The sequence below is a fragment of the Capricornis sumatraensis genome, chromosome 4 (genome assembly GCF_032405125.1).
Source record: "Capricornis sumatraensis isolate serow.1 chromosome 4, serow.2, whole genome shotgun sequence".
Lineage (NCBI taxonomy): Eukaryota > Metazoa > Chordata > Mammalia > Artiodactyla > Bovidae > Capricornis > Capricornis sumatraensis.
Genome location: NC_091072.1, coordinates 25,296,442 through 25,309,277, shown reverse-complemented (window position 1 = coordinate 25,309,277; position 12,836 = coordinate 25,296,442). Strand labels below are relative to the sequence as shown.

Sequence of the window (12,836 nt, the reverse complement as noted above, 5' to 3'; positions counted from 1 at the left end):
GAGTTCAAACAGGAAGGCAATAAGACCTCTGGTTTGATCTCAACTGGAAATGTGTACGTGGGTGACTCAGATTTTTCCTACTCTGTGTATGCTTGCAAATGACCACAAAAGCTACGCTGAGTATTGACTTTGAGGTTTAAAATAAATATTAGCAAGTAGGTGAATTCACAAACACAGAATCTGCGAATAATGAGGAATGACTATATTTAAATTAGCTCTATTCTACAAAATTAGTGTCTGGATTAAGTCACTACTGAAAGTCTATATATGTATTTTTGTATACCAAAAAAAGTCACCAAGATAATAACTTACGGTCCAAAATTTGATAAAATACTGTAAGTCTGTAGCAGCAATAAAAAGGCAGTACAGCAGAGAATAAGCCAAGAAAAGGAGAAAAAATTTATAATTTGAAAATCCAACACAATTGTTCACCCTGTTAACAAAACAAAAACATCATTTTCAGTGAGTTTAATGCTGTTACCCTAGGTACACATATGCTCAACCTTAACACAAGTATTTGATTTCCTAATATTAAAATTTATTGGCATTTCTTTAAGCATAACTCAAAGATTTCTTTTTAAAAATTATTTATTTTTTAAAGATTTTTTTTACACATATAAACATTTAAAAAATCCATTTCACTAAAAAGGAATTTCTATGTTCAAACTAGAAATCTGATATGTCACATTGCTTTAATTACTCATGACCCCTGTATTCCCTATCCAATTATGCAAATAAGCACATGCCTTAAGTATAGATCTTGTGAGAAATCTATTAACACCAAACAGATAGGAATTTTCTAAATTCTCTTCTGTGTTACCTTTGGATTTGATTTCTAACTATGATTAAGTAATTTAAAAACTTTTTAAGTTTTCCAAAATTAGATGAGATGTCTTTACAGACTACTTGCACGCTGACGGTACAGCACTGAAGCAACCAGATTACCAAAACTTCTTAAAGGGCAGGTTCAAGGAAAGAAACAGGACTGGGACCCAGACAGTCAGGTCGTCACGTACATTCGATGCTAAATAACTATGTGTCCCTGACAAAGTGCCATAATTTCTAAGGGTCTCCTTTTCCTCATCTGTCAAATCAGCACTCTGAGATCCTTTCTGAGAACCAGGTCTCTATGCTGTTTCCAAAAATGGAGATTCAGAATTCTCAGCTCTTACTCTGAAATCACTGTATTTGGAGAGGGCAGTTTAAGAACTCAAACTTTTGTATCAATAAACATAAATACAAATACAACTCATACTTTATAGTCACACTTCTTCTATCAAAGCTTACCTAAGTGGAACTGGTTGCTATCTTCATGGGTAGTGAACACATGAATTAACAATAAAAATAATAAACTCACTGCATAGAACACACAGATGTTTCTTCTTTCACCTTTGTGTGTGTGTGTGTGTGTGTGTGTGTGTGTGTGTGTGACTCAGTCATGTCCGAATCTTTGCGACCCCATGGACTGTAGCCCAGCAGGTTCCTCTGTCCATGGGATTCTCCAGGCAAGAATACTGGAGTGGGTTCCATGTCCTTCTCCAGCAAACACCTTTGTTGCTACTCAGTACTGGCATAAGATAATCGTCCTCTTTACTGACTTTGCCAATAAACTAATTGTTTCTCTTTCTCTATTGTTGAGGAGAAACAATATTCATATGAAAAATGTTTACTCAATTACACAAGATGAATACGAACTAGGTCTGCTACACATCATGTACCTAGAGTTAGCAATACCGTTGCTGCTGCTGCTGCTGCTGCTAAGTTGCTTCAGTCGTGTCTGACTCTGTGTGACCCCATAGACGGCAGCCCACCAGGCTCCCCCGTCCCTGGGATTCTCCAGGCAAGAACACTGGAGTGGGTTGCCATTTCCTTCTCCAAGCAATACTGTTACTACATGCTTAAAACTTTGGTAAGAGGATAGAGTTCATGGTAAGTGTTCTTAAAATTAAAACTTTTTTACTTTAAAAAATTCAAAGGTTAAACATTGGACTTATGGACAACCCAAAATTTGGAACAAAAATGGAAAATGTTTATATCTTCTACCTCCAAAAATATAAGGTAAAGGGGACAGCATTAGATTTAGTCATTTGGGAACGTAAGGGTATTGTGTATGACAGATTCATAAAGAAAGCAAAACTGTGGGTGCACACTGAATGAAAACAGTCGCACTGGCAGCTCGAGAGATTCCAGTGTGAGTGCGAACCAGTCACTGAGACCGTCTCTTACGACATCTGAATGAAATAATGCTAAGAAGTAATATCGCAAACAGTTCCATACAAGCTGAGTCTAAATGTGTTCTGTCACAAAAGGAGAGAGGATATCCCCATGCTCATCTGTGTTGGTTACTGGAGGAGTGAATGGGAGACAGAGGCTGGGGTGTTTAGACTGGCCACGTGGATGTCCAGACAATGACGCTTCTGTGGACAAGGGGAGCATGAGATGGGATAGGAAAGACCACTGCTCTTCCTGCCGGAATGTAAGAACCAGCTTTTGTACTAGATGACAAATAGCGCTTTTATAGAAAGGAAAATGATCTTGAATGGAGATTTTTACAACATCTAATTTAGCTTACTTTAACTTCTGCTTAGGGGCACGCTGTGATTTGCCATGTCAAAGTCAAGAAACAGAGGAGAAGGTTAGTCAATAGAGACTGCGCTTGGTAGGAACATTATACTTGAATAATAATATTTATTTTTAATAGTAACTTACTCTCTTTCTGACAAACAGCTTTTGGGTAGACATTTTAACTGCCTACTACTTTGAAGACTCAATTTGAAAAGTGCATGTACTCTGAATCTGAATGCCTTTATATAGAGAAATAAACACATTCTAGGTAAACATCCCTTACACATTCATTTAAACTCAGTTAAACAGCTCTTGGCTCTGTTTTAGGGAAACGGCTTTCTGAGTCTACACTGGAAAAAGAACATAATATTAAAAAAGGTGGAAAGAAAGTGGCTGCTGAGGTCCAAACAACTTGATATATAACTTTAAGTCCACTCTGGAACTTTTCTGAGCCTCACTTTCCTCTTGTTTAAAAATGGGACAAATAATTTCTAATAATATCTGTCATGGTTATAAGGATTACAGATTTTACAGATATATGGATATATCATCTCTAGACCTCTTTATCCTCTGAGCCACTAGGGAAGCCCCTAGACATTACAAGCACTCAATAAACTGAATCTGAAATTATTTAATTAGTGCCACCTAACCATTTGCAGACTTGTCAAGGAATATTATTAGTATAATTAACAAATTTAAAAATTACATTAAAAAGAAAAAACACTTATTTGATAGGATAGCCAATAAGGCAAAGACTACAGGATATCTATTTTAGTTTAAAAAGAAGTGTGAGGTTAGTCCCCTGCACCCCAGAGGGTATTCTGGCCACAGCAGATACACTGAAGTCATCACAAACAGGAGGCATGGTTCTCTGATTTTTCAAACACTAAAAGTTGACAGATCCTGAGCTTCAAAATCATATGCAAGACCTGTATAAAAAGGTTGCCTCACTATAAGTCTTAATAAGTAACTGTTACATTTATATAATGACTGTGAAAAAGATCTCTTATATATTGATATGGAAACATTTCCAGGTTATATTAAGTGAAGGGGGGAAAAGGCAGAGAGACTTAGGCCATAAAATTGGAAATATCAGTGGGAAAAGAACAAATAGCAAAAATAAACAAATGGGATCTAAATTAAAATTAAAAGCTTCTGCACAACAAAGGAAAATATAAGCAAAGTGAAAAGACAGCCTTCTGAATGGGAGAAAATAATAGCAAATGAAGCAACTGACAAACAACTAATCTCAAAAATATACAAGCAACTTATGCAGCTCAATTCCAGAAAAATAAACGACCCAATCAAAAAATGGGCCAAAGAACTAAATAGGCATTTCTCCACAGAAGACATACGGATGGCTAACAAACACATGAAAAGATGCTCAACATCAGTCATTATCAGAGAAATGCAAATCAAAACCACAATGAGGTACCACTTCACACCAGTCAGAATGTCTGCGATCCAAAAATCTGCAAGCAATAAATGCTGGAGAGGGTGTGGAGAAAAGGGAACCCTCCTACACTGTTGGTGGGAATGCAAACTAGTACAGCCACTATGGAGAACAGTGTGGAGATTCCTTAAAAAATTGCAAATAGAACTACCTTATGACCCAGCAATCCCACTGCTGGGCATACACACCGAGGAAACCAGAATTGAAAGAGACACATGTACCCCAATGTTCATCGCAGCACTGTTTATAATAGCCAGGACATGGAAACAAGCTAGATGTCCATCAGCAGATGAATGGATAAGAAAGCTGTGGTACATATACACAATGGAGTATTACTCAGCCATTAAAAAGAATACATTTGAATCAGTTCTGATGAGATGGATGAAACTGGAGCTGATTATACAGAGTGAAGTAAGCCAGAAAGAAAAACACCAATACAGTATACTGACACATATATATGGAATTTAGAAAGATGGCAATGACGACCCTGTATGCAAGACAGCAAAAAAGACACAGATGTGTATAACGGACTTTTGGACTCAGAGGGAGAGGGAGAGGGTGGGATGATTTGGGAGAATGGCATTGTAACATGTATACTATCATGTAAGAATCGAATTGCCAGTCTATGTCCGACACAGGATACAGCATGCTTGGGGCTGGTGCACGGTGATGACCCAGAGAGATGTTATGGGGAGGGAGGTGGGAGGGGGGTTCATGTTTGGGAATGCATGTACAAAAAAAAAAAAAAGAAAGAGAACAGAATGAATGAAATGAAGGAAAGAATGAGGACAGAAAAGAGTTACTTCTCTAAGAGAAGCATTATTTTCATAGGAGTTAGTTAGCCTTAACCTGTTATAGCAGAAAATCTAGGTGAAGAAAAGTAAAAGGCACCCTGGGGAGAGAGAAAGAATCCTGCAAACCTGGTATCCCGCTACTGTTTCTGGCAACTAAGATCACTGTTCACTATGTATGCTACCCCCACCTCTGGGGTAGCTTTGCGGGTACGTCTACCTTGCCTGAAAGTCAAAGTCACTCAGTCATGTCCAACTCTTTGTGACCCTATGAACTATACAGTCCATGGAATTCTCCAAGTCAGAATACTGGAGTGGGTAGCCTTTCCCTTCTCCAGGGGATCTTCCCAACCCAGGGATCGAACCAGGTCTCCTGCATTGCAGGTGGATTATTCATCAGCTGAGCCACCAGGGAAGCCCTACCTTGCCTAGTGCCAACCATGAAGGAAGACAAGGCTTGGAGAATGACCATGCTTAATGTCCAAATCCAACCTGACTGGCAACCTTGGTGTGGTCTCACAGGGATGTGTACACTGAGATGAAAAGTTGTAAGGTAAAAAAGCCAACCTTCATTAGTTACTTAGATCTTTCAAACAATCCTCTAGTCAGTTACCTAATTTCATGACTTATAAATTTTTTTAAAAAATTTAATGTATTCTAAGTGGAAACCGTTGTTGAAACACGTGTGTATTTACAGATCTGCTATTCTACTCCTTAACATTAAGTTCTATTTAAAACAGATTGTTAAATCTTTAGATGAATTCATTCCTTATTAGATACTTCAAGTGAAGTGTTATGTATAATTTATGTGCACATTTTGGTCCAATTTCTGTATTCTAGAATCTCTCTGTTTATGCATGTGCATACAAAGAAAACCATTTGTTCTGAGTAAATGTAAAAAAATAAGTTTTACATTGTTAACCTACTGGTGTTAAAGTTATCTCATGGAAACTCATGGAATAAAGACTCTTTCAAGCTAACTAAACAAACACTACAAACTAAACCTAAAGGGATTTCCTGGGTTAGCTAAGGCAAGATTTCATTTATAAAAAGATTTAAATAGACCAATGATTCAACTTATTATGTTACAAAGGACAGAAACTTCTTTAAGTATAGAGCCATACTCACCATGGGCAATGATGATCCATCTTCAAAATACATCTAAAAAGAAACCACACACACAAAATTCAGCATCCCACAAAAGTTTAATTCCAATATGTTATAAAATGAAATACTATTTCAAAAGAGTTGTGGCAGGTAAAATATTGCAAAATTATTTACTGATCTAAAAACTGAATAATAGCAAAAGGCCTCATCTAAAATAAACATTATAGCCAATTCTAGAGGATACAAAAATAGAACTTTCAATTCAAAATATACATGCTTTAAGATATAAATAAAATAACTCATTTTCTAAAAACACAGTATGTTAATATACAACTATTTTATGCTGAAGAAAGTACAAAATGTCAACAGATTTACAGACAGTCTGAATAAAACTTCTCTATTAACGTCCAACCGTAAGACAAGTATATGGTACTGTTTTTGTGGTATATCAAGTATGTAACATCTGACTGTCATGAAGCCAACTGAATTATCTTTATAAAAAGGAAATGAGTCATAGAAATTTTTCTTAACTAGAACTAGCCAGGAATGAGCTGCTAAAATCATGCACTTCATTCAAATCACAAAGAATCTGGGGGAACAGAGACAGCTGATCATGGCCCTTAGCCATACTCGTATTTATGCAAGTGCTGGTCATACCTCCTAAATAAAGGTCTGATAAAAGGAGAAAAGGAAATAATCTGGAAAGCAACGAGAAAAGAAACACATTTAAAAAACCCATGGGTGTGTAGACATTTTAGAAGCAAAGGGTTTTTCTTACTTATCACAGACGGAACAGTGGTGGCAGCGATCTGGTTTTATAAGTTGGCATCTGTCACAATAGCGGATTGCTAGGAACAAAAAGCTCCACTTAGCCTTAGATCTAACAGTGAATTGAATACACAGTTAAACAGCTTTTAATCATTTATCCAAATTTAAATTCTATAAAGCATAATGAATTTAAATTTGATAGAAATGACATATTTGACTGCATAAATACAAAAATGAAATGATTTGACTATAGCCTCAGTTCTCTGCAGAGATTTCCCAAGAATAGATCTTTCGGGGAAATTTTTCTAAGGCTTGCTCAACTATAAATATACTATCTAATTACAAAGTAATCACAGACTTACAAGGGGTACAACCATGTCCATTTTCATCATAGTAAACAGAATGTCTCCCTTGACTAAATCACTTCATTTCCTGGACTCTGCCAGGATGACTAGGTAAAGGATACAGCCACATTTTAGAAGTTTTTCGAGAAAGACATTTCAGAAATTTGCGAATAAATTCAACTAGCTGTTTGAATTGGGAAAGAGTCCACATCTTCCCTGTTGGGTGAGATGCAAGATGAGGAGTGAGTATTCCAAGAGGTATTTCCACCAGAGAATTTTAATTCTTGTGACTGAAGTCTGAGCCTTTCTTCTCTAAAACAGACATCAGAGACAGTTATGGATGATTGGAGATGCTCTTTCAGTACACAGGCATCTAACAGGATGCCCTCAGTCTGCCAAAATTATAGGAGATCTGTTAACTGGGCAGTACAGTAGGGCCAGCAAAACCAAAAGAGCAAACTTAAAATCTGGAAAACATACTTGCAGGAAGCAGTTATCAAGATTATATTTGCTAATCTCACAATCTCTTAAAAAAGGAAAAAATTGTTATAAACTAAGAATAAAAAGAGCTTTATTTTTCAGACAACAGGCCTAGAAGGAGTTGTTTTCAATACTGAAATAAGTTCTTAATCATCCCCTTATAACTTTCTTTTTCAGGAATTCCAGAGATGAATGGCATGGCCTGCTCATCTTCTGAATGAAGAAGTCTCACAGGGACATTCCAGGTGAAGCTCTAAAGTATCCCTGGCTCATGCCAGGTATCATAATGGGAGCAGTGTTGTCCAGAAGGAATATAACGTGAGCCACACAAGTACTGTTTTAGGAGCTATGTTAAAAGAAGTAAAAAAAAAAAAGGCGGGGGGGGGAGATTAATTTTAATAATATATTTTATTTCACCTAATACATATTTCAACATATAATTATTTTATATTAATTATAAATACATATATTTTATATTAATTATATGCAAATGAAGTGTGTGAACATCAACGGAGCCTCTCTGTTGCTTTTAAATAGCCTTTAAAACTTGTTCTGTGTTTTCCACTTATAGTCAAATTTGAAGTTGTCATAATCACAAAAGACTAGTGGTTTCCATAATGGGCAGCATGGGTTTAAAGTCACACAATTTCCATGTGAGTTTTGTTGGGCAATCGTACATTCTAAGTGGTGATTATCTCTAAAGTACACTGCGTGTGTGAGGTGAGGATGTACCTTGCAAATTAAAGTGGGTGGTAACTCAAAAATATTTTGAAATTTTTCATTTATAATCTTTTTTGTGAAAATCTTTTTGTTCACGGTCTTTCAGAAACAGAAATTTAGTCTTATAATTAAAACACACTCCATGTGCCAGATCAGATTCAACTAAAATCATCCCACTGGAATTTAAAGTAAGCCATCTGATTACCATTTTAAAAGTCCTAACAGTGGAGGGGGAATTTTAACTGTCTTTCTTGAATCTTCTGAGAATTTATTCATGTATTATTTATATAATTTAAAACTTATGTGGTAAATGCCGAAAAGGAAACATTACCAACATCTGTGTGCAAAGTGATAACCTAATTACATCACCTCTCATGGTAATCTTCCTAGTCAAAAAGTCTTTAAATATTTTTTTGTAGGAAAGGATCGATAACAAGGGAGAGCTGGAAAAGCAAATAGTCCTCATTAATAAAAATAACTAATAACATAATAGAGTTTGGAGATCCCCATAAGAAATCAGGAGATGGTTAGATCAAAAAAAGAAACACAGGACAAAAAGAAGTGAGATGAACAGTCTTAACACTTGCCTCACACACCCAAGACTGTACATGGTTGTATTTGCTCTCTATGTATAGCAGTCAATGTAACCTAGGCAGTCACTATTTTTCTCTTTCAGGTCTGGTGGAAAGACCGTGGATCAAGAATGAATGGGAAAACCCTCGATTATACTACTATCCATTTTCTTCAATTCTCTAAGACATGTAAAGTGTGTGGACATCAACTGAGCCTTTCAGTTGCTTCGGTCCATGACCTTTCTCGGGGTGAGGAAGAAGTTATCTGAACAACCCAAGGGTTTTGGCCGAGGGTGAGGTAAGAAAAAGGACCCTCATATTCCTGCCTTGGGGGCACTGTGGCCCTCCACTGCATGTCTACTCTGCATTCATGATTACCTTTACACCTCACATATTCCAGAGAGAGATTAACCACACCAACATTATCATCTGTTTATTATACTTCCTGTAATTTAATTTACTCTATGACTCTAGTCAGCTAAAAATTGATTTTAGCATGCATCCAGAGGTTTTGCACTAAAAATATAAAGACTATATTAGGAAATTCAGATTCTGTTCCAGATTGTCAAAAATACTGAGAATCATAAGGTCATCCCAGGAGATAGGCATACAATACAAGAGAAGATAGTCTTCAGTTCAGTTCAGTTGCTCAGTCGTGTCTGACTCTTTGAGACCCCATGGACTACAGCACACCAGGCCTCCCTGTCCATCACCAACTCCCGGAGTTTACTCAAACTCATGTCCATTGAGTTGGTGATGCCATCCAACCATCTTATCCTCTGTCATCCCCTTCTCCTCCCGCCTTCAATCTTTCCCAGCATCAGGGTCTTTTCCAATGAGTCAGTTCTTCGCATCAGGTGGCCAAACTTTTGGAGTTTCAGCTTCAGCATCAGTCCTTCCAGTGAATATTCAGGACTGATTTCCTTTAGGAAGGACTAGTTGGATCTCCTTGAGGTCCAAGGAACTCTCAAGATTCTTCTCTAACACCACAGTTCAAAAGCATCAATTCTTTGGTACTCAGCTTTCTTTATAGACCAACTCTCACATCCATACGTGACTACTGGAAAAACCATAGATTTGACTAGATGGACCTTTTTGGCAAAGTAATGTCTCTGCTTTTATAATATGCTGTCTAGGTTAGTCATAACTTTTCTTCCAAGGAACAAGCATCACATAATTCTCACAAGGAGATGACATAAATCCAAAGTGCAGTTGTTTTTGATGAACACTAATACTCTGTTCTGATATGACTTAGTCTTAGTTTGGTGTGTCAAGGGGTCTAGCAGAAAAAGCACTGCACTAGGAATATGGAAACTAGATTTTTGCACCTAATACTGTTACTGCCATTAAATAGTTTTGGAAACTCATGCAGTAATTTACTTTTAGGGGGGTTAAATTTCCTCCATATTAGTTTAGGCCCATCCAGTATTCTTGCCTGGAGAATCCCAGGGACAGAGGAGCCTGTTGGGCTGTTGTCTATGGGGTCACACAGAGTTGGACATGACTGACGTGACTTAGCAGCAGCAGCAGCAGGTTAAATATATATACACATATACAGAAACACATTTCTATCTTTGTGGGATAGAATCAGTGGCATATCAAATCAGGGAATCACCACTTGCTCACTGACAAGCAGTAAAAACAAACAGGAAAACATCATGTGTGGTACTTAGAGTTATATTGAATTATGATTCTAAAGTGAGTCAGAATTGAATATATACAATATAAAAATATTAATGAGATATTTTACAGTCCTTTTTTCATCCTAGGTCTTTGAAACTAGTTGTGTATTTTATACTTAGAGTACATCTCAATTTGAATGAGCCATGTTTTAAGTCTCAAAAGCCACATGGAGCTTGTGACCACCGATGTGGGCAGCACACAGCCGAAGTCACAAAGTTTCTGGGTGAGCCTTTGGTGGGAAAGCACCAGTCACCCAAGGGTGTCAGCTTTTTTTTAGTAACATATATTTTTTAAAAGTCTTTACTGAATTTGTTACAATATTGCTTCTGTTTTATGTTTTGGTTTTTTGACTGTTGAGGAATGTGGGATTTTAGCTCCCTGACAAGGGATCGAATCTGTAACCCCTGCAATGAAAGGTGCGGTCTTAATCACTGGACCACCAGGGAAGTCCCCATGCATGTCAGTTTTTAAGATAATTACTTGATTGGATAGCTGTTAAATGACCTAAAAAATTTGACCCAAGTAAATGAGATTTATTGGGTTGTATTTGTAAAAAAAAAAAAAAAAGAATTACTATAAATTTTAAAGATAAACTGTATCAATAGCTGAATTAAGTTTTGTATAATTTATATAATAAGTTTTAAACTTATGTAAAATTATCAACAATATGTTTATCACATATACTGCTCTTTTGACTTAATAGGCAGGTGTGTAAAACTTTAAAAATGAACACAACTACAAATGAAGATTTCAGCAGTTCTAACATCTTCACTGAGTCACAGCTAGGAAGGCAGAATAGAAGTCAAGTCAGTTCTGATTTGGTTGAGATCTCTATGTGATAGCATTTTCAGATTTCCATTCTGTTTTATGGGATTCTATAGAAACAGTTAATAACAATTTGAGCCATAGCAGAGTGTGTTTCAATGAGCGTTTGAGAGTTTCAAGTACAGATATGCTTTCTAACCGTCACCCCAACCCATCCTGCTAAAGCGCTCACTGTCCTCTACCTCCAGACATGGTCCTCGTGTAGATGGGGAGGTCTTTGGCTGCTCGCCGAAGGACTTCCTGATGGGCTTCTCCTCTAGGCTCTCTCTCCAGCAATTCTTTCTCTGCATAAGAGAGATGGAACTGTGGAAGAAACTTAAATATTAATCAGTGCTCACAAAGGAATAACATATTGATCGACTATACCCACAAAAAAGGTATTTATAAAATATTAACAGGACATAGCATATATATGCAAAGAGGCAATGGAGTATGAAATCTGGGAAAGTCTATTCATCCTGTGGTTTATAAATCTAGGAAAAGGGAAAAATGATAACCCTTGCTTCCTCAGATCTTTGTGAACCTGAAGAGGAAAAGAGAATGTAAAAGTGTTTTTACAAACTGTAGAGTTCTACCCAAGTATTAGTTATGTTAATAGATGAAATGGCAAAATAAATCAATTAGCTCAATGGATGCAGTTTACAATCAGTTATAATTAGAAACAAAAATAGAAACAAACACATCAAGCAAGTCTTCTCATGTAGAGGGAGTTTTAACTTAGGGATAATCATTACATGAATTCTTTAGCACTCAAAAGAAGTAGTCTTTAATTTTACTTCTTATACTGCAAATTTTGTCCCACCAATTTAAAAAAATACTTCTTTGAGAAAAATGAAAATCTGTTTGAGTTCCAACTTGATAATCACAAAAAAAATTTTTTAAGTCTGTTCAAACTCCTATAAATATGCTCTAGGAGACATGTACAAGGATATTCACAGAATCACTGTTTGAAATATAAAAAACTAAACCCAAATGTCCATCAAGGGATAATGGATAAATAACTTGGAGTATAATCCATCCAAATAACTTGAATCCCATATGGCACATAACATTCAATGAACTATCCGGTCCCATCACTTCATGGGAAATAGATGGGGAAACAGTGGAAACAGTGTCAGACTTTATTATTTTGGGCTCCAGAATCACTGCAGATGGTGACTGCAGCCATGAAATTAAAAGACACTTACTCCTTGGAAGAAAAGTTATGACCAATCTAGATAGCATATTCAAAAGCAGAGACATTACTTTGCTGACTAAGGTCCATCTAGTCAAGGCTATGGTTTTCCTGTGGTCATGTATGGATGTGAGAGTTGGACTACGAAGAAGGCTGAGTGCCGAAGAATTGATGCTTTTGAACTGTGGTGCTGGAGAAGACTTCAGAGTCCCTTGGACTGCAAGGAGATCCAACCAGTCCATTCTGAAGGAGATCAACCCTGGGATTTCTTTGGAAGGAATGATGCTAAAGCTGAAACTCCAGTACTTTGGCCACTTCATGAGAAGAGTTGACTCATTGGAAAAAACTCTGATG

General features: G+C 36.8%; 1 protein-coding gene across 1 annotated transcript in view; it reads right to left on the bottom strand.

The window, feature by feature from the left end:
- Nucleotides 1-12,836, bottom strand: part of ZDHHC2 (zinc finger DHHC-type palmitoyltransferase 2) — a 66,890-nt gene that overhangs the window by 14,978 nt on the left and 39,076 nt on the right. The window contains exons 4-7 of the mRNA XM_068970158.1: nt 11,491-11,611; nt 6,695-6,764; nt 5,938-5,970; nt 313-433 (exon numbers count right to left, since the gene is read on the bottom strand). Coding sequence (XP_068826259.1) covers nt 313-433; nt 5,938-5,970; nt 6,695-6,764; nt 11,491-11,611 — 345 coding nt within the window. The remainder of the gene's footprint in view (nt 1-312; nt 434-5,937; nt 5,971-6,694; nt 6,765-11,490; nt 11,612-12,836) is intronic.